Source organism: Neolamprologus brichardi, chromosome 16 (assembly GCF_056152115.1).
Source record: "Neolamprologus brichardi isolate AB-2024 chromosome 16, ASM5615211v1, whole genome shotgun sequence".
Lineage (NCBI taxonomy): Eukaryota > Metazoa > Chordata > Actinopteri > Cichliformes > Cichlidae > Neolamprologus > Neolamprologus brichardi.
Window position 1 is genome coordinate 12,842,643 of NC_142119.1, and position 21,031 is coordinate 12,863,673.

The 21,031-nt window shown below is 39.2% G+C and overlaps 1 protein-coding gene across 1 annotated transcript; it reads right to left on the reverse strand.

Annotated features, from left to right (window-relative positions):
* Nucleotides 1-1,672: 1,672 nt before the first annotated feature.
* epsti1 (epithelial stromal interaction 1) lies at nucleotides 1,673-21,005 on the reverse strand. The gene is made up of 10 exons (XM_006805947.3): nucleotides 20,713-21,005; nucleotides 18,430-18,488; nucleotides 18,261-18,344; nucleotides 18,093-18,166; nucleotides 17,779-17,862; nucleotides 13,383-13,456; nucleotides 11,823-11,901; nucleotides 5,654-5,724; nucleotides 5,101-5,258; nucleotides 1,673-2,980 (listed from the first exon to the last, which is right to left on the reverse strand). Exons 1-10 carry the CDS (start codon nucleotides 20,871-20,873, stop codon nucleotides 2,835-2,837), a joined length of 990 nt encoding a protein of 329 aa, XP_006806010.2. The 5' UTR covers nucleotides 20,874-21,005; the 3' UTR covers nucleotides 1,673-2,834.
* Between the last annotated feature and the right edge of the window lie 26 nt (nucleotides 21,006-21,031).

Genomic DNA, 21,031 nt, shown 5'->3' on the forward strand with positions numbered 1-21,031 from the left:
AAATCATTCCACATCCATCTATTTTGTGTTTTGGACTAGAAAACATAACTGTAACTGTAAACGTACTGCTATGATCTGCTCTCTGCTGTTTACATTTGATGTGAGCGAACAGTCCTGTAAGAGATCCACACGAGGAGCCCGAGGAGACATCACCCGATACCTTCCCACACCAGTGTCTCATCAGCTCCCAGATGTTCACTGAACTGTATTGATTAGGCAACATATAAGTGGTGTTTCCCCGCCTCTCACCCACACAGATATAGCCAGTTCATTTCAAGATTTTTCCTGTTTTCTTGATAGTGATACACTCAAAAGGCCTCAAGGCTTTCCAAAAGCATTTTCTCTTACTGTATTTGTGACTGTTGCACATTATGATCTAACCTCATCATTCCCCACCCAGAATTAACCGGCACTCAAACAAAAAAAACTTTAATCCAGCTGTTCCTCTAAGCAGCCTTTAACACAGTCTGCTGTAGAAAACCGATTTGGGGATTAAATAAAAATATGATTGAGTGGTTGCAATTTTTTGTGGTTTTACAAGTGAATTATAACGTTTTGTTAATTAAATAATACATTTTAGGCAGAGCATATTTCTTTCTATTTATAAATATGCGTACTGCAATGCGACACTCGCTAGCTAGAATTGGTGATTCTTTTAGCACCTAATTTCACTGCAGGTGTAAACTTTGCATGTAACAAATAAAGGTTTGATTGATTGATTGATTGTATAGCACAAGGACCGTAAACCTTGGCTGGCTCACTAATTAACATGACAAGTTGTGGAGTTTTTTTCCTTTCTCAGGTTTTAAATTAGTCTAATCACGTTCTAGCGTAGACATATGGATTCAAGAATGGTATCCATTTAATTAGTTTTTTAAAGGTCTTTGATGAAGGAGAGGTCTTAGTAAGGCATGAAATGGTCCGCTTCAGAGGCATTCACACAACTGGAAATACCCTGTGTGGTTTAAATGCTGGAGCTGCCTGGAGAGAATGCTGCAAATATAATGATGCTTGGGCAGGATTTACGTGGATGCATTTCAGGCTTCAACACTCTCAATTCGTATTCACTTTGAATGGGGTGATCTGAACTCACCTGCTGCTGAACTGATCTGGGGATCTGTTGTTTGCTTTAGCTGCTTGCTTAGACAGTGACAAAACATGACCATAGCTACCTGGTTGGAAAAATTAGGCCAGTGCAGAAGAGCCTGAAACTTGCATTCTTCCTGAAATCCACAGGGCAATAGCTATGGTTGCAAAAAAAGGTCTTCTTTCCTTACCTCTGTAAACACGTTGCTGTTAAGTTTATATCTTGGTCACTTATTTTGAATCATATTGAATAAAAAAAAAAATTTGTTTTGTCATATCATGTTTCAAAAAGGAGGATTATCAATGGTATATTACACTTGCTCATTGGCTAATGACTTGTCAGTAACAAGTCATTAGCCAATGTGCCTTGCCATGATTGGATATTCTTACTTTGACAATTGTACCAGCAAAGGAATGTCTGACTAGCTCGCTTGCTAGCAGTAAATAAACTAGAATATGAGCAGCTTTATGCTCTATGTCTCTGTGATCTTCTTTGATATACTACTGAAATGCACAATACAAAACTGTAATATCTGTCTACACAGAAATGAAAATTTACTGACTTTGATTTAAATAGATGAGTTTATTTAGGGGTATACCACACAGTTAATATTTTTCACTGAAATTTAAATCCATCACCTTTATGACTAAGTGTAAAACTGATGCAATAATATGTGATTTCTTGGTGTTCTCCAAAGGGAAGACATTTCCTGGATGACTCTGTAGCACTCCTCATGACTTCATGCTTTAGTAAAAGGGGATTTTCAGCCCCTCGTGTTGAGAGCAACGCCCTTTGTTCTTTTGTTGCCGCCACCAAGTGATAACCACCTGTGCTGTCCAGTTCATTGATGTTATGAGGTTAAATTTTACTGCACCACCAGCAGCTCACTGCCCACTGTGTAACACAGTGATGAGAAGCAAAGGGATTAAATGGCTACAACACATGAATATAAACAGTGATGAACATTCAACCAAACAGTGTTTCCCTGCAGTTCCCTGAACTGAAACTAATAACAAAAAGGCTTTCTACAAAAAACCTCAGCTTTAAAAAAGGATAACTGGACTTCTTTGGAAAAATGTCATTTTTGTATGTGCCTGTTAGAACGTTTCTGTCCCGACTGGCACAATGTGACAGAACAATTTTCTAAAGTCAAAAATGACATACTTAAATATTATTTTTTTTGCTATAGAGGCATTACAAACAACTTTAATTATAAAACAGAACAAAAAGCATCATGCATGTTGCTAGTGCTTTCTTCCATTTGCACACACTGATTTAATCAAGAGCTCCAAATATAAGCTGAAGATTTTGAGTCATTGCGATGACCTTTAACCAAACTGGTGAAAACGAGCATCAATTCTACTCGATGTCAAGACAAAACCACAACATGACTCACTACTGAATGCAGACAGATACACAACATCAAACACTCAGTGATTAATAGCATAATCAAAAACAGATCCCATAGAGCACATATTATGTAGGTATGTTTTCAGAGGAGTCTAATGCATTGTAGTCAGCTCTGCTTTGTATACTGATCTACCATCAAAGTAGATAAACTTTGTCTTTGCCAATTCTCTACCATCTGCACCCTGAGTAAATATGCTTATTTGGCCCATGGCCTAAAGTGTTAAACAGAAAATTAAGGACAAACAGCTCCTGCATTAACTCTTTTCTCTCTAGATGCCTGTAGGAGCTGTTGTAAATTGTTGTGTTTATGGGGGAAAAAATTTATAATACATGAAGTTCAACTCAGTGTGCTGATAAGTAGTGTGGACGCCTCCTCGTAATCCCTGTTACACTGGGTAAGGATGTCCTCTAGGAAGTCTCTGTCACAGTTTGGAAAGCTCTTGATGAGCTTCATCAGGGCCTGGTCATACTCAGCCCGCGGGCCTGGAAAACACACAGGAAAGAATACACATAAAGTTTAATTTGTTGTTCTCTTGAGACCCCGGTGGAAAGAGGGCTCCTTGATTGTCCTGAAATATACTTTCTTTCCTTCTCATGTATAGCTGGAGGCCTTATCATACCATGTTTTCATATTTTCTTTTTCAGCTAGCATCTGTTTTGCAGAACATTTGTACACATGATTGGTTACCAAAAGCTCTAGAACCAATCCCCAAAATGTTGATTTGCTTAGATATTTTGTTAATAATATAGTCAAACAAAGGAAAGGGGGATTCCAATGTTTACAGTCATTTCTTTCAGGCAGCATAGAGACTCTCCTGTCTGATCACTTTAGCAACTATTCCTCTAGAGTCCCCCATCGTTCATTATGATGCTGCTGGGGTATGATGACGCCGATTATCACAGTAATAATAGGGCATTATCATTGTAAAACATAGCAGATTCATGACTAAAAAATTTATATAATGATCTTCTCTTTAATAAATCTCATTGATGGTGACATTGTAAGAGCTTACACGAGGCTGGTTTCTATTCCCATCTGTAGCAATGAATGGTTGTAGACATTCCCTAAATTAATCATTTGCATGTAAAAACACAGTCTGCACCACAAATTATTGGACTGGGTAATAAAAACAAGAGCAAAGAAGAAGCACACTTTCGCCAAACCATTCATCGGCGAAGTCGAGAAAAAGGCGGTGGGTTTTTTTTTAGTTGATGGTCTTTGATGAGTTGGGCTGGCAAATAGTGAGGGACAGACAGGAGAGGCCTTCACCCAAACAGGTTCTGGCAGAGTGGAAAGACATGATCATCGGGCTAGTTGGCAGATAGGGCTGGTGGCTAGTGTTCAGACAGCAATTAGCAAAGAATGAAAAGCAACTGAGTGGTAGGACAAGACACTGTTTACTACCAATACCAGATTCCAATACATCCTTAGCCCTTCCTTTGTCAAGAGCAATTACACCACATACAGATCTTAGCTTATTTGTCCTTTGTTCAAGTTTTGTCATCTGTGCACTGTGGTCTAACTCAAAACAGAATATGAGGTCAACGGGGCATGCATTAGGTCAATCTGAGAGTTTCAGGAGTGCCCTCCAGTGGACCGCTAGGCAAACTACTTTCAACGGAGTGAAAAGTGGCACAGAAGGTTTGAATAAAGATGACACTATTAAAATGGGCGTGTGCTCAGCGTTGTCCACAGACTGTATGTAAAACATGGACATAGCCTCCTGATCTAAAACCCTACGAAGTCCGATTGTAATACGAGAAAAACTGCCGTGTTGCCTGAGTTATGTCAACAAACATTTTCTTGATGCCTTTATGGTTTCAAAGCTCCACGTCTCAATTAATTATTTCATTATGGGGTTTTTTGTAAATTATGATCCCACATAGTTACTCTGTATGGGATAACATTCTCTAACAAATAATAAAGAAAGTTAGGGTGTGACCATCTAATGAGATTTTCTGCGTTCATAACACGAGTTATTCATATCTGCATTGTATCCAGTCAGGTATCAATCCAGAACAATTGTATAAGGGCGGCATTGCCCCTTGGCACATCTGCCTGGCTCCAGGCCTAGAGTCTGTCAGTCTAGCCTTGCTTCAGCGCAAGTAGAGAATTTACCTCGAAGACTGCCAGAATTGTAATAACAAACAGTAGAAGTTTGCGTGTGTCAAGCTTTGATCCTCTCAGTGCCCTGTCTGCTAAGTCACACATTTAAATGTCTTTGATATTTGGCATCATCCGTGCTAACTGCCAGGCAGAAGTGGAAAATACTTTGTTACTCACACTTACAGTATAGAGACACACACACATTTACGGCTCCTCCTTACTAAAAGCACAAGTTTCAGCAGGTTTTGAATGCCCGGAGCTACAGTATCACAATGTACCACACATAGTTTCCTACCTACATTTTTGAAGCATGTAAAGCACCTACACCTAACATAGACTAAACAGGAAGTCAGAGTCCACTGAAAAAGGATGAGGTGGGCAAGTCTTCTCAAATGTCCGATTTAGGTTTGGTTAACCAGTGCTGAGCCAGACTAAAAAAAAAAGGCATTGAGAAACAGAACAATGAGCATTATTTACAGGTCCAGTCTCAGCTCACCAGCTTCTTTTGTCCAGCCGGAGCAGCTCTGTTCTGGATCTGGTTTCAGGTGTGACAACGGGGCTTGACTTTCTGCCTCCTGAGTACTTTCGAATTTTGGCTCTCTCTCGCTCCCTCTGGCTTGACCTTCAAGCTTGTCCAAAAAGGCCGCGTTCACCCTGTCAAAGCATAGTGAACTTAACAAAATGCTTCACATAAAACTTGCAAATGTTCTATTTTACAACTTCACATGCCTGCAGGCTCCAAATGTCAGTGAGCGGGAAGTGTTTGACAGCTTTTTAAACTTCTGTACCCACTAAAATATAGTGGAAGTTGCAGCCACTTAACATCCATCAACCCAGCCAGTCTACACTGGTTTTGTTCCAAAAGGAATGAACAAAAACACACTATTAATCTTACTGAGATCATTCTTGCATGGGTAGTTTGTATTTAGTTGCAACATTTTTTTAATATTGAGTGAGTCTTTCATCAAGTGGCTCAGCACCGTTTCTTCCAAATTGTGTGCTTTTATGTTAACTTTATATAAGATATAAGATATAAAGGGTCTTCATACCTCCTGTGTTCCAGCTGCACTTCTCTCAGATTTTTTGATTCCTTTGTCTGTTTACTCTCCACATCTGTGCTCTGACAAAAAAAAAGGAAAAAAAGAAAATGTCATATTTCCTCCCGCTAAGACTGAAGAATCTGTATTATTGTAAAGGTCATAGGTCAGACAGTTGGGGAAAAAAAACATTCCTCTCTCCCACTGACATCACCTCCTGCTGTCCTCATGGTGCCTCTTTGAGGTGAGGATAATTTCTCAACTCCCACTATGTTGTTCTGCTGTAATAAATCACTTTAAATGGATCTGTGCGGTTGGAATACATACAAAATGTGGTTTGTTGTTATCTTGCTGAAATAAGCAAGACCTTCTCTACACTGTAAAAAAAAAATTGTAATATAAAAGTAGTTTACTGTGTATTTTACAGTTTTGTACTGTTCTTCTAGAATATCATTAAATTTACATAAATAGACTGATTTTACATTTCAAATGTAAATTAACGTAAAATCACTGTAAATGTAATAAAACATAATTTTCTTGTTTTTTAAATGTATTTGTCTGTACACATGCATATTTAGATTGTTAAAATACATTCACAAATGCATCAAAATTTCACAAATATTTGTCTGTTATTTGAAAGATTGAACTGTTAAATTCAAATGTAATGCTATGGAAAAGTATATAAAATGATTTGTATAAACTTTTTTTACATCAAATAATAATAATTATTATTGCTCTTTAGGGCAATCGTGGCTCAAGAGTTGGCAGTTCACCTTGTAATCAGAAGGTTGCCAGTTCGAGCCCCGGCTCGGACACTCTAAGTCGTTGTGTCCTTGGGCAAGACTCTTCACCTACCACCTACTGGTGATGGCCAGAGGGGAATTGAAAAGTGGAATTGTAAAGCGCTTTGAGGGTCTCATGAAGCACTATATGAATGCAATCCATTATTATTTAAACCAACTGTTAACTGTATATTTCTGTACATTTAAGTATTATTATTCATATTGCCGCATTCATTGACCTTGTTTATAGGTAATTTCATTGTTCAATCACATTAAATTGTTCCTAATTTAATGTTTAAAAGCACTTGAAAAAGGCAAAATCCCATGTAAAATTAGGGCAACAAACTGTATTGTCATTACTGAAAATAACCGTATTTTCATGGGAAAGTTCTTTGCTGTTATTTTATGGTATTACTTTGGTGCCCCAGCTGCCAGAATATTACTGTTTTTTAGGACTTTTATTTTTTACAGTGTAGAAATTTAAACTCTGTTTAAATCCTAATGGTTAATGTATCAGATTATCATAAAGCTAGTATGGCCATTGGCAGATTTTAAGATTAGGTAAATACAACCTTAGAACTAAGCCAAAATGCAGAAGCATTGTGTGAGAAAGTCCACACTTACTGCTACCGTAGGCATTAGGTAGCAGGAGTATTAGGAGTCGCAGCTAGGTGCATTTGATCATAGTTAGCCGAAGTAAATAACTGGCTCTTATATGAGACATGCTGTTTATACAACATATCTCATTCACCTATTCTCATACACACTTTTTTTCTACATCTAAGTGCTTTCTACATCTAAGAACATCATCTCCTCCTCCATCCCAGACACCACAGATCCGCTGCAGTTCGCCTACCGATCCAACAGATCCACAGAGGACGCCATCGCCCATGTCCTGCACACCACCCTCAGCCACGTGGACAAGAAACAGGGTAACTATGTGAGAATGCTGTTTGTTGATTACAGTTCAGCGTTTAACACAATAGTGCCCTGCAGACTGTTCACAAAGCTGAGGGATCTGGGACTCAACAGCCGTCTGTGTGCATGGGTGTTGGACTTCCTCACTGGCAGAACTCAGGTGGTGAGGGTGGGAAGATGCGTCTCTAACAGCATCACCATCAACACAGGAGCACCTTAGGGATGTGTCCTCTCGCCACTGCTCTACTCCCTCTACACTTCAGACTGTGTGGCCACCCACGGCTCCAACACCATTGTGAAGTTTGGTGACGACAGTGGTGTTGGGCACCATCTCCAACAACGATGAGGCGGCCTACATGGACGAAGTGAAGAGTCTGGCATCATGGTGCCAGGACAACCACCTCCAGCTGAACGTCGGCAAGACCAAGGAGCTGGTGGTGGACTTCAGAAGGAGTCAGCACAGAGACTACAAGCCCATTATCATCAATGGAGCTCCAGTGGAGAGGGTGCAGTCCTTCAAGTATCTTGGTGTCCACATCTCCTCAGACCTGACATGGTCTGCCCACATTCAGGTCCAGACCAAAAAGGCTAGGCAGCGCCTGTATCACCTACGACAACTGAGGAAGTTCAGGGTACCTTTCTATTTAATAATTACACTCAAGCAACTGTTTGTTAACACAATGCCAATTAGGAGAAATGTCAGTGAAAATTCTACAACAATTCCTTCTTTAAAAAGGAATTGCTACTGCCCATACTTAGGTTCGCAATGCTGCTTTTGAAAAAAAAAAAAAAGCCCCACAAGATTTGCAGAACAATGTCTTTCAGACAGACAAAACAAAAGTGGAGAGTTTGTCCACAATGCACAGCACCCTGTTGTGAGAAAACTAAACATAGCATATCAGCACACACACCTGATATAAACTGTCCAGCACAGTGGTGGAAGGTGATGATTTGAGCATTATTCATTTTGTAGCCGCGGGACCTGGGCAGCAGGTCAAACATGAACTCCTCTGAATACCCAAGTATTTTAGAGTCAAATGTGAGGATAATTTAAATTGGGTTATGCAACAGGACAATGACCCCAAAGCACAGCAGCACATCTGCAACAGAATGGCTAAAAAGGAGTCAAGGTGTTGTAAGTTTGATTTAGATTGAGTTTTACACCGGATGCCCTTCCTGAAAGAAAGATTTGTGTCTTTGGCTAGAATCAAAGCAGCACTCTTTTCTTGCCAAGAAAATACATCAGCCACTATACCACTGGAGGAGTTTACACTGGAGTTTGCTTAATTACTGACAAGAAATGAATTCAACACATTCATCTCACTCGTTTTTACTCTGTTTTTCTTCCCAGGAGAGTTAATGGGTCAGTGAGGGGAAGACGGAGCACAGCCCACCTGTGTCAGCCCTCTGCTGCATCAAAGCTTAGTATCAAATCTCCCACTCAAACACACAAGCACCCGCCTACAAATAGAGGATATGAAGGGGAGATCAATGTGTCTTATGGAGCCAATGCTGAAAGAACAACAGTTCCCAGGGTCTTGGTCAGAACCACATGAAGAAGTTTGCCTTTTGCTGCTCTGTGGCTGCAAGCTTTCATCTCTTAATCTGTGACGTCGATCTGAAAGAGCTGAAGCCTGGGAGTATCAGCAGAAAGAGAGGAGAGGAAAGTCAGGGAAAAGAAAAGAATAGAAAAGAGAGGGGGAAAAAGCATAGCAAGAGCACAGGAGCAGAGAAGATGGGAAAGGATGTGGAATGAGACATGAGACAGGGAAAGGAAAGAAACTAGTGGTAAAAACAGACAACTAAAGAAGAGAAATGTAGGAGACACAATGAAAATTGTGAAAATTGGAGAAAGCAGGGAAGACAAGAGGTGATGACATGATATGATGGGAGAAGGTTCTGTGAGATGAGAAAGTAGAACACCAGGATGAGGTGATGCTTTGATACTGTCTGTGACCCTACTGTCACAGACAGTATCAAATCATCTATTTATCATCTATGTATCCGGTCTGTTTGTTTCTGTGTGTATCCCACCCTAAAATAGAGACTCCTTTATCAGAACTGCTTTCTGTGTCTTTCTGCACCAAGGTCTGACCTACAGTCTCCTTTTCCCAATCTCTCTCACCACTAATTTTCCTGGTGAAAGATTTGCATCAGCTCTACAAGATTCAAAAAGAGGCAGAGAGAACGTAAAACAGTGAGAGAAGCCCACAAAGAAAACATTTCCAAGGTTATTCCTCACGAAAAAACTGCTGCTATTTTAGGAGGAAATGAGGGTCTCTTTCTCAATGTTTGGTCCCCTTTGCTTTCTTATTTGCCAAATGATTTGTCCCAACTGTTGAGGGGGGGTGGTTGCGATTAAGATGTTCTCAGTTAAATAGGAAGTAAGCGTAAAGGACAACAATTCACTCTTGGAGTTTATCTTTTTCTCTTTCTAAATCTGTGGGTAATTGAGCAAAAATATGTTTGTTTGTTTTTTTGTTTGTTTTTTTCTCTCTCTCCTCTTTACCCCATATGTGTATTTGTACAGGTATATAATGACTTTGACTTTTTTTGCCTGCTTTGTTATGTTTTATGATTTTCTTGATAATGAATAAAAACTGTTTAAAAAAACAAACAAACAAAAAAAGAAGAAAACATTTCCCCGCTTCTTCTCCTGTGTAACATCACTGACAGGCCGGGTAGAGAGCACGCATGTTATTAGCACTATGTTTTACTTTCTGACAGAAGCTTTCAACACTTTGGAATAAAAGCAGAATTTCTGAGCTAAAAATAGCCTTGAATTTTCAGAGGCTTACAGCATCTACTTGTTGTAAGACATTAAGCCATTGCCCCTGCAATGATTAAGAGAAATGGTATTTAGAGTTATTTATAGCCAGAGTAAATGATCGCCTGAGGACATTTTCAAAGTAGAATAATTATGGGATAATTTTATAATTACCATTCAGAATTATGTGGTCGAAAGGTAATTTTATTTTTCTATCTTGTATTGAATTAAGTAGCCCTGCGGCACACATGTGACCTGCTCAGAGTGTCCCCCGGCGAAAGGCGGGGTACACTTGAACCACATAAATGGAGGAAAGATGGAATTCATTCAAAAATACATGGATGGAATTATTGATTTAAATTACATTTTTATATAAGTTTGGAATTTTTTCACTATTTTTTTTAACTTAATGATCTTTACTTACAAAGACAGTTTTGACATGTTGTTTTGTATTTGTTTCACGTTTTACTGTTTACTCACAATACTCAGATGCTACATTAAAAGTTTGATGTGCAATCTTATGACCTGACATTATTATTGTGTAATTTTTTTAGCCACTACATCAGTCTTATAAATTTATAAATTTTTGGACACTTGCATTTTTGGTATAATTATCTTCTCTTAGTGACTCAGAATTTACACATAAGTGAAAATGTATTACTTTTTATACCATTTATTTACTTTTATTTCAGAATTTAGCTTTTTTAAACCTCAGTTTTGAATTTTGTATCTTCTAATACCGACTTGGGGAGTCAATGTTTCAAAGTAAATATGTTTTTTTAATCTGCCATTTTTATACACCCCCATTTAAGTGATTGTCTAATGATTTATGTCTCATTAGAATGCTGGTCATTACTTCCACCAAGAACGTAATGACTAGCTAACTAGTTATTCGTGTCTAGCTGCCTTGGCAGAGGTTTGCAGTCTTTGAGCATTTCTTGTTGGTAATCTGGAAAGGAAGGAAATTGTTTTCCATTCACATTATTAGACTGACAAGACAAGTGATCCGTTAGGTAGGAACAGGTTTTTTTGGTTTTTATTTTTCCCTCTACATACTTCTTCCAGCACACGTTATACAACCCTGTTCTGTCTTCTGCAGAAAACCTTGCAGTCATGTCATGTTGTGTCTCTGTCTCTGCTCAGTGTGAACTCTGGGAAGTCCCTTGAACTTTCCTAGCCTTCCACCACTTCCCTTCTAAGAAAACCAACATTCAGAGAAGAGAGGCTGAGAAAAGACAAAAGGAAGCAGACATTTAAAAACAACAGAGGCTCAAAGAGGTAGAAAGACAATACTGACAAGTAACAAGAATATAAAAAAACAAACAAAACAAAAAAAATTATAGGAAACTCCCCCAAAAACACTGGCATATTTATCGGTGTATTTTTTTCCTTTTACTCATCTGTGATCTTACTGTACCGGTGTGTGCTCCATGTATGACCAGTAGATAAGCGTAAGCTCCCGACTCCTACCCGACCTACATGGGATACAGTTTAATATCCGTGTGGCCTCAGACGATGAAAATTCTGCACCTAAGGGTATTTACTCAGAAAACAGTCTACAAATGTAGATCTACTTGTGTGAAATACCACACAGATTCTCTGACGCCACACATATGAGAGTTTGCACTGACTCCTAGGATGCATAGAGCACATGCATGCATAGGCCCACTGCTGCACAGAGTAAGCAAAACATATGATTTGGACACCACCTTACCCTGGATGACGTGCGTATGGCAGTGGTGGACGCTGATGAAGCTTTCCTCTCGAAATTCTGAAGAAACCTCTCCTGTGTTCTGCAATAGATAAACACTTTATTTCCTCTGTCGTGCAGCAGACATGGTCACACACACACACACACACACACACACACACACACACACACACACACACACACACACAGAAATAATAAGGCCTTAAGTATTATTTTAATCTGCAAGACACTCCACAGACCTGAAAAGCTGACAGTCTGACAAAGGCTGACCATGTTTGTTTGTCCCCGTGTGACACTGTCCCGACTGTGCACAGAGCATCTGCTCTGCTACTCTGTCTCCATTAGCCCCATTTCTAAATATCATCATTGTTTCTTCAGTTCTGTACACTGGTCTGCTGTCTCCTGTTTTTGTTTACCTTGTAAGGAAACCAGGGATGCTACTTGACAAGCAATTACCTTGGGAGTCAGCCAGGGATCATATTCCAGTAACATCGTGGCTGTTGGGGTAATGGATTTAAAGTGGTCAGACAAAAAGGAATGAAGGGGCTGTAGTTACAGTAGATGCTCTGAATCATTAGTCTGTCTATATTGAATAAACTCTCATGACTTTTTTTAGAGAGCATGGAAAAATGTTTCTGTTTTTCTCGGCTTTAATTTGTAAGACATATTTTGAAAGGAAAATATATATTAAAGTCAGGCTAGGAAGTATGTGGAGCAAACCTTACAGCATGTTGTAATTCAAGATGTCTGAGAGAGAGAGTCCTTTCAGAAAAAGAAAAAATTACACTACATTAAAACTATGGTGGCACAGAACTTTCACCTGCAATTTTGGGGTTTAAATCCTGTACCAAAGGTTTCCACTGGCTTATATTTATTTAGTAGTTATGAGAAGCATGCTCTGTCTGTGCTTGTGTGCTGGGAGACACTGAAAAACATTTTGACACTTTCTTCACTTTCTCTATTATACCCTCCACAAGTACTACTGTAATTTGTGGAATTTGACAGGGCTGTTGTTTTTCTCCAGCTCAATGCTTAAGCTGCATCAACCTTGCAAATGTTTTCCAGTGCCGTGGCAACCAGAGACTATAGAAAGTGAATGACATTCAGCAACTTCAAGCAACTTTGGGCCAAATAACCAATGGCAGCAGGAAGTGGGCAGGACCCAAGATAAACCTTTAGGTCAACTTCCAGACAAGTGATTTTAGTTGCTACCATTGAGAGTGCAGAATACCATTGATTGATATAACCTAGTAGTGAATGGGTTAGAGCAGTGATTCCCAAAATGTTGGCTGGGGCCACCTGGTGGGCTGTACTGTACTGTAGTTGTACTTTTATTATTGAATTGACAGCATGCTGCCTCGGTGAATGCTCAATGTCAAGTCATATTTTACTGGGACACATATAGGAAATTAGACACATATCAGCACTCCGCCTGCTCGTGTGACATCTGATGCTGAATATAACTGACAGAGATCCATGTTAGAGCATGACAGAACACAACACTGCACACAATACCAGAAGGCAACAGCAATGAAACCCAAGCGACCCCGATCCAGGGCTAACCTGAGGCGGTCCTGCTCAAATTCCTCCCTCCTCCTCTGATCTTCCTGCCGCTCCTTCTCCAGTAGATGCTCAGCCTGCAATACATCACACTCAGTTGTCGTGCCACGAACCTGCTTTCCCCCAAATGTGCAAGTGACATTAACCAAAGTGACTAACGGAGCCATTACATTAGAGCAGGCTATATGGACTGTAACATTCATGCATACACATGCTAGTCATGCTTGTTGGGCACGAACAACATGACACAAGTTCATGATATTTTAACAGTAAAATCCACTGTACCATCTTGTGAAGATTAATTGATGATTCATTTTACAATATTAGAGGTATAAGTTGCAGAACTGGAAGCTTATTTTACTCTGAAGAGGTGAAAATAGGGCTGGGCCATATTATACCGTTCACGGTAATACCGGTATAATGTTGGGCAACGATAAGAAAATGAAACGTCGCGATAGAATATGGGTAAAACACGCATGCACAGTGCCTTTGTTTTCATATGCACATGGCGGAAAAAGCACGGCAGCAACAGAGAATGAGAAGGGCGAAAGCGGATCATTGAATGAAACGGATGAACCAGAATTGGTTTGTAAAAATGCTGCAACTTCAGTGGTGTGGAACTGGTTTAGCTTTCGTCCGTCAGATACACAACAAAAGACATGCAGACATGGAACACATAAGCATGCTCTGTTTTTGGTAGAGCATGCTAGCGGGCCATCGTTATTACCGTGTTTTTTGGAAAATACGGCACACTTAAAATCAATCCTTTGATTTTTCTGAAAATCGCCAGCGCCCCTTATAATCCCGTGTGCCTTATGTATGAATTCTGGTTGTGTTTACTCACCTCGAAATGATTTTATGTGGTACACGGCGCTCGGAATTCTGTCAAATGTTTTAGTACGACTTTGCTAAGCTACGAAGCCGCACCGCTTGATGGATTGTCGGAGCATTACGGCTATCGTAGGCAGGCGCCTTGCAGATTGATACGTACTGTGCTTCAACGTAATATTACCGTATTGCGTGTGTATAACCTCTTTTTAAGTTTTGTGGATATTATACGTGGTTATGCTGAGGATATGTCGGCCAATTTCCACTGGAAATGCCTTTTGGTTAAACTGTCAGCAAGAAATTTGCACTGTAAAATTTTTATAGAACTTTAATGCAAAAAACAGCTGCTTGTTTAAGTGAAAATACATTGACGGGGGTTTTTTTTGCATTAATAAAGTTGTGGAGTTGTAAAGTATTTTGTCTAGTGTCAATTATATCGTCAGTTATATCGTTATCGCAAATTTTCAAATGTATATCGTGATAAATATTTTTGGTCATATCGCCCTGCTCTAGGTGAAAATCCCTCCTAGTACTGTCTATTTTAATTATCTTTTTCTGGCATCACAGATTTTATTTTCTCGTACCATGGTCTTACTGTAAAATAGGACATGGTGTGCTGTTTAAGATAAAGAGGGTGGTGGTGAGAGTCCAGAGACAGGGGTGAAATGTAGTGTGACCCAGCATGTTGTTTTATATGTATGTATTTATTTGCTGGATTACCAATACTCTGTTCTATGTTGTCACAGAGGTCATGGCACAACAGACAAAGATCTGTGGAATACCGGCTTGGTCTTTGCCATTAATCAGCCTTTCGCATTACTCTATCACCATTATTGGAAAGACAGCAGGGCCAAATGTTGAGTAGAACATGTCTGAGTGTGAGAGTTTCTTTGGGGGCTGAAAACCCCAAAGTCCATTAATCTGTTAGTTCTCACATAGCTTTAGTGCCAAGTGTGTGTGAGAGAAACTCTCGCTACAGCTCATGTTGATGCTTGTCTCTACTGACATCTGCAGGGTAAGCACGATATTACTCCTCACTAAGGGAAGAAAAATTAGTTCCATGGGGTAGATTTATAAGCTTCTAAGCACTAACATAACAGTAATAAAAAGTAACTTGTCATGCTCACTGGTGAGGAAATGTGATTGATTTAGCTATATGTCTGTGAGTAGGATTTGCATGGGAATTTCACCAAAAATGGGGTTTGGACTTACTTAGAAGTGAATAACTCTATGGTGGTGATACTATTGGATCCAGGAAATCAGTTTTTACATGTGGATGGAATTGGTAGAAGAACACGAGTTCTTGCTGTTCTCTGCCTGCTCTAGTTTACAATGTGCTGTGTTGTGTTTTACCTGTTTGCATCTGTTGTTTTAGGCTAACCTGGGAATACAGTACCACTGTAGGCAATGGCCTCAGCCTTGTATTCACTCTAATCAAATCCATCAGATCTTTTGTTTTTAGCATTAAAGCATTACAAATGGTTTGCTACAAGACATTAGTACATACTAGAGATGGCACAATACCACTTTTTTATGTCCGATACCGATATCATAAATTTGGATATCGGCTGATACCGATATGAATCCGATATAGTGTGTTTTTTAATCAATAAAACTGTTGTTTTTTTTTAAACATCGACATTGTATAAGTTCAAACTCAAGTTTAAAAAAAAAAAAAACCACTAAAGCTATTCTGTTATACCTGTATGCAAAAAACACACTGCACCCAAAATATTTCATAGATCAGCAACACTGATCAATCTAATAAACTTAGACCTACTCCATCCTCCCTATCCTGGTATTTTAAAGAGTACTTAGCAGAATTATTAAGCAACCTAACTAATAGGGTTGCAAACTCCCAGCAAAAAAATAAATAAAAATAGTGAACCACCCTCCACCTCATGATGCTTAATTGACGTAATCAACTTTAATTTGATGCAGTGTGAAAAAAAATGCACAGAAATAAATTATTTTTTAAGAATAATTAAATAGATTCAACATCTTTCTTCAACAGAACTGCAGACTGCACAGATGGTACCTTCCCAAAGGAAAAAGTACTAGCTTGCTAGCATATATTAGACTTAATGGTTACTATATACAGTAATGGACTTCTATACATTTTACATTAGATTAAAACTTTGGGTGTAAGATTCAGATAATTATTTATTAAAAGCTAGACATTTTATATGAGAATAAGAAAGAAAAGTATGTCTTTGTGCCCCCCTTTTCCCTGTTCATGCCCTATCGGCCCCCCTGGCTAAACTTTGCTAGATCCGCCCCTGCACAGTTACCAGCCGTCAGCTACGTAGAAAACGATCCTGGTGTAGAAAGTAATATTAAATAAATTCTAACAACAGATTATCAAGGTTAAACTTGCTGCTGTTGTTCAGCCGCTGGTTTCCTCTTTCTGGTGCGAAGTGGGCGATAAACAAACAAGAGATACGGACTCGCAACAGAAAAGCCGATCAGCTGATCATTAATCAGTTTCATGATTGAAGTAGCAGCAAGAAGAGGCAGTCACTCCATATATTGGTTGTTAAGCTTAATGCTGGAATGCTTTACAAACATTCAGAGATGAACTTACACACTTGCTTTACTTCTCTCTGGGATAACTTCTTCGGAGATGAAATGCCGGTGTTGTGCCAAAAAGTGATTGCCTGCCAAAAACTGATTTCCGATGTTTCCTTGTACTTTTTATGTGTAATATCTTTACGTATGTTGGTAAATAGACTTCGGTGAACAGCGTTTACAAAGGGGTTATATATAGAATTAAAAGATTATCTGTTTTTTCAAGTATCTTTATAACTCTGTGTTATTGTACTCACATTATAACCAATCCGGTCCTTTATCCCCACTTAAAATATTTTTACAGAACTATTGTAATATTTGCTGCCATTTCTGCTGTCCTCCTGGCCAGCTTACTCTTACAAAAGACATTTTTAATGTTAATGAGATTTTATTAACTGCATAAATAAAGGTTCTATAAAAGTCGCTGCCAAAAACTGATTGCGGCTTCTACCTTGTTATACGAATGTTGTTTGTGGCTCAATATGACTTTGTGTCATCCATGAGGGATGCATTTGACATATGTTTCACATATTATAGGCCAACAAGCTACTTATAGCAGTTTAAATACAAGCAATCAGTTTTTGGCAAATACCGGAAATCAGTTTTTGGCAGACAATCACTTTTTGGCACAACACCGGATTGGTAGCGAGGCTCCGAATGCTCAACCAGACAACAGGTCTCACACGCCACAGCCGCTCTATCACGTGACCACACTGCTCCGACGTGCTACGGTTATGAGCCGAGTTACGCCGTGTCGCAAGTTTTGTGAGGTGCTTTTTTGATATTTAATGGATCGGATTACATTTTTTTATTTCTCTCCGATATCCGATCCAGTAATTTAGGTCAGTAGCGGATACCGATACGTAATATCGGATCGGTCCATCTCTAGTACATACCCTTGATTTAATTCAATTATTCAGCAACAGTTACCTTTACATGGTAAACTAAAGACAACAACAATAATCTGATAATAATCTGCTTGATGTTTTGATCTTATGCTTACCTTCTCCCTCTGTATTGCTTTCATCTTCTGCCACTTTTCCTCCTGTTCTTGTTTCCTCCTCTTGTCATCCTCAGCCTTTTTTATCTAGAAAGAGCATTTGAAATGAAATATTTTATTTTTGGACGAACAGGAGAGCTAAAGTAGAAATGCATTACTGCATCTCAAACATGGCATATTTTCATGCACTGTCTGCTTTTTTTTATGGCAGCAGACAAAAATGGTATGTGTAAATAATTTGCTGTAATATTTAGATATATGTAAAGCTCCACAGAAAATAAATGGATGGTTTCCAGAGTGAATAACTTGGCATGTACTTTCTTCTGCAGTTTCATGGATTGATGATTTATTTGCTGTTTTTGCCTGACTTCAGCCAGTGTGACATCACCACCTGGATAAAAGATCAGAATGCCAAATGTCAGTAAGTGAGGATGTGAAGATAAATATAGAAATGGTGAAGGTAGTAGAGGGTAAGGACAGATTACCAAGCCTCTCTGGATTCACACATACAGAGGGGACTCTCTGTGTTTCTTTCCATCTGTTAAGAGCCTCTTCTTCTTTTTGAGCAACTGCAGCAACAACAACAGACCTCTCATTTCATTCATTTGGAGAGAAATGTCAAATAAATGAAGATCAAATTGGTGTCATAGTTACTTGTTTTCATCTCGTTTCGCTTAGATTCATTTGGTGGGATAATGGTGTATCCATCTGAGCTGAAACAAGGACAGAGACACAGTGTGACTGTTGGTATTAAGGCAGGAGAAGAACAATGCAAAACCTGAGTGCTTCTGGTGTCGAATATTTCCTTTGTTCACTTATAATGAGGTATTTTGAAAGTATTTAGAAAACGTTGCAGTTTCACCTCCGCTAACAAATTAATTTAACTTGATCAGTAGTTTAAGTTTATTCATACACTTCATTTAAGCTTTATTAAAATAATGTACTTTTTTTTTTTAAATAGTATAGGTAAAATATTGTCAATAAGGTATATCCAAGTACAGTTTGAGTATCTTTTTCTCATCAGTGTGGTACAATTTGCAATGCTACACTGGTCTAGAAATTATTATTATTAATACTAATAATAATGTAGACTGCAGTGTAATGAGCACTATGCAGAACACAGTGATGAAGTCTTAATGTCAGTGGCTCCTTTAGCCAGCCTTATTATCCCAGCAGGGTACCTGATCACAGGCAGAATGTAGGTGTTGATAGCCCGGATCTTGTTTTTACCATTCAGCTGACTCCTTCAGGACTTGCCTGACCCTCTGTAGGTACTTGGTGGTTGCAGCTTCCTAGCCGCTTTTCGTGGTTCCCATTTGCTTGTGGGAATCCCAGGTATTTGTAGCTGTCTGCATTGTTGCTTTCTGGTAGCTCATTTACCTCCAGTCTGACTACCTTCCCTCTCTATGTTACTATCTGACCACACTTCTCAAATCTGAATGACATTCCGATGTCGTCCTGGTGGTTTGGATCGGTGAATCGATATCTCGTTAACTCTTGGCATACAGCTTGATGTCATCCATGTAGAGGAGGTGGCTGACAGTATCTGTAGCCAGTCTTGTCAATGACCTCACTGAGGGGATTCAGGCCTATGCAAAACAGTAGTGGGAACAGCGCATCTACTTTTTAGATCCCGCGACTTGACAGTGATTTGTGCTATGGGCTTGAAGTTGGCCTTAATAAGGATGTGGCGAACAACACTAGAGTTCCAAAAGAAGGCTCTTAGGGTCCTGTTGATCTTGTGCAAGAGAGTACACCTTGGATGGTTTTGTGGAGAACAGCTGGTTTATTTTCCTGCCTTCTATTTCTGTGGTGTACCTCGTGAATTTCTAGCCGCGAGAGCAGTTCCTTCTTCCCAATGTTGTAACACTGAGCTACTAGTTGTTTCGCTGTCAATCTGGATGCTGGGTATTGAGGATTCCATAGGTCCCCTCATTCTATTCATGTAACCTCTTCTGCTGGGATTAACTTACATAGTAGCATTCCAACAGCGCCCTATTTTCATCTCTTGCCCAGCTGTGGCTTCTTGTTCCAGTAGCCCACTTCTCATCAGTGTGTCCTGGTTCCTCAACACCTTGTTAATCCGGGCAACATCTGAGCTGTCATGACTTAATTTCTATGTCTCTCGTTCATGTCTGAGGTTTGGTTAGGCTAGGTTACACAGCAGTAGCTAAAAACTTACTGCATACATTTAGCTGAAAACAATTCAAGTGAAAATTTCCAGTAGTTATGTAAGGGATATCATTTTGCATTCCATCATTTTTTTTCTTGTTTTGTTTGTATTTCTGTATTTGAGGAGATTTTGCACTGAAGTCTTAAAAAGCATAAAAAAAGAATAAAGGATAAATGTTATGTATGGCCAAAAAGCCACTCAAAAGCAAAACCACCAGCAGTTTAAGAATATCCAAAAGTATGTGGTAATGAAACTAATATGATGCTGCTTTGAAGGGACAAAGTAAATTGCACTGCTATGGTTTTAAAATCATCTGTTTCCTTTCTAATCCCATAGCAAAATCACAAACCGTGTTCATGTGATTTCTGTTTACTTGAGTAAAATCAAGACATCTTTACAGACTGCACTTTGATAAAACGCCTATTTACTTTGCTCAACACAGTCACTGCTTATAAAAGATGCTTTCTTCGTATACATAGAAGCTGTGCTTTACCACGAACACTGAAGGCAACGTTTCACTCTCCGATTCCGTGAAACGAAAGTGAAAGTCAGCTCTGTAGGAAAACAGAAATCTACTCCAGTAAATAAAATGTAACACAAATAGAATAAATGTTAGGCAATGAAGAAATTTGCACATAAGAGGCGGTTTATTCAGCCTCCTCTGTGGATCTATAAATGACAACATGAGCTGTGTGTGTGTGAGTCTTTTGCTTTGTTTTTCAGTTTTCAGTTCTTTGTTTTATCAACACAAACTTTGTACTTACTACCGTAGCTGTCCAGTTGGCACTTGTGGATTTCCGTGAATATTTGGATTTGGAAGTGTTTGATCCTGTCCAGACACATCTGTCATCTGTCTCGGGTGTCTGGTGTTTTGGTTTCCCTCGGGGTTTCCCTGGTTCCTTTTGTATCTTTGGTCGTAATCCATCGTGTAACCTGCACACCGACAGCCTCGGAGAAGATGTCTGCCTGAAGCTAGTTAGTCTGCGGGCACCAGTTAATGTGTTTCTATTCTAAGCTCAGTTTTCTTTTCCAAGTGTAGTCAGGCGACGTGAGGGCACAGTGGAGTGGGAGGATTTTTTTTTT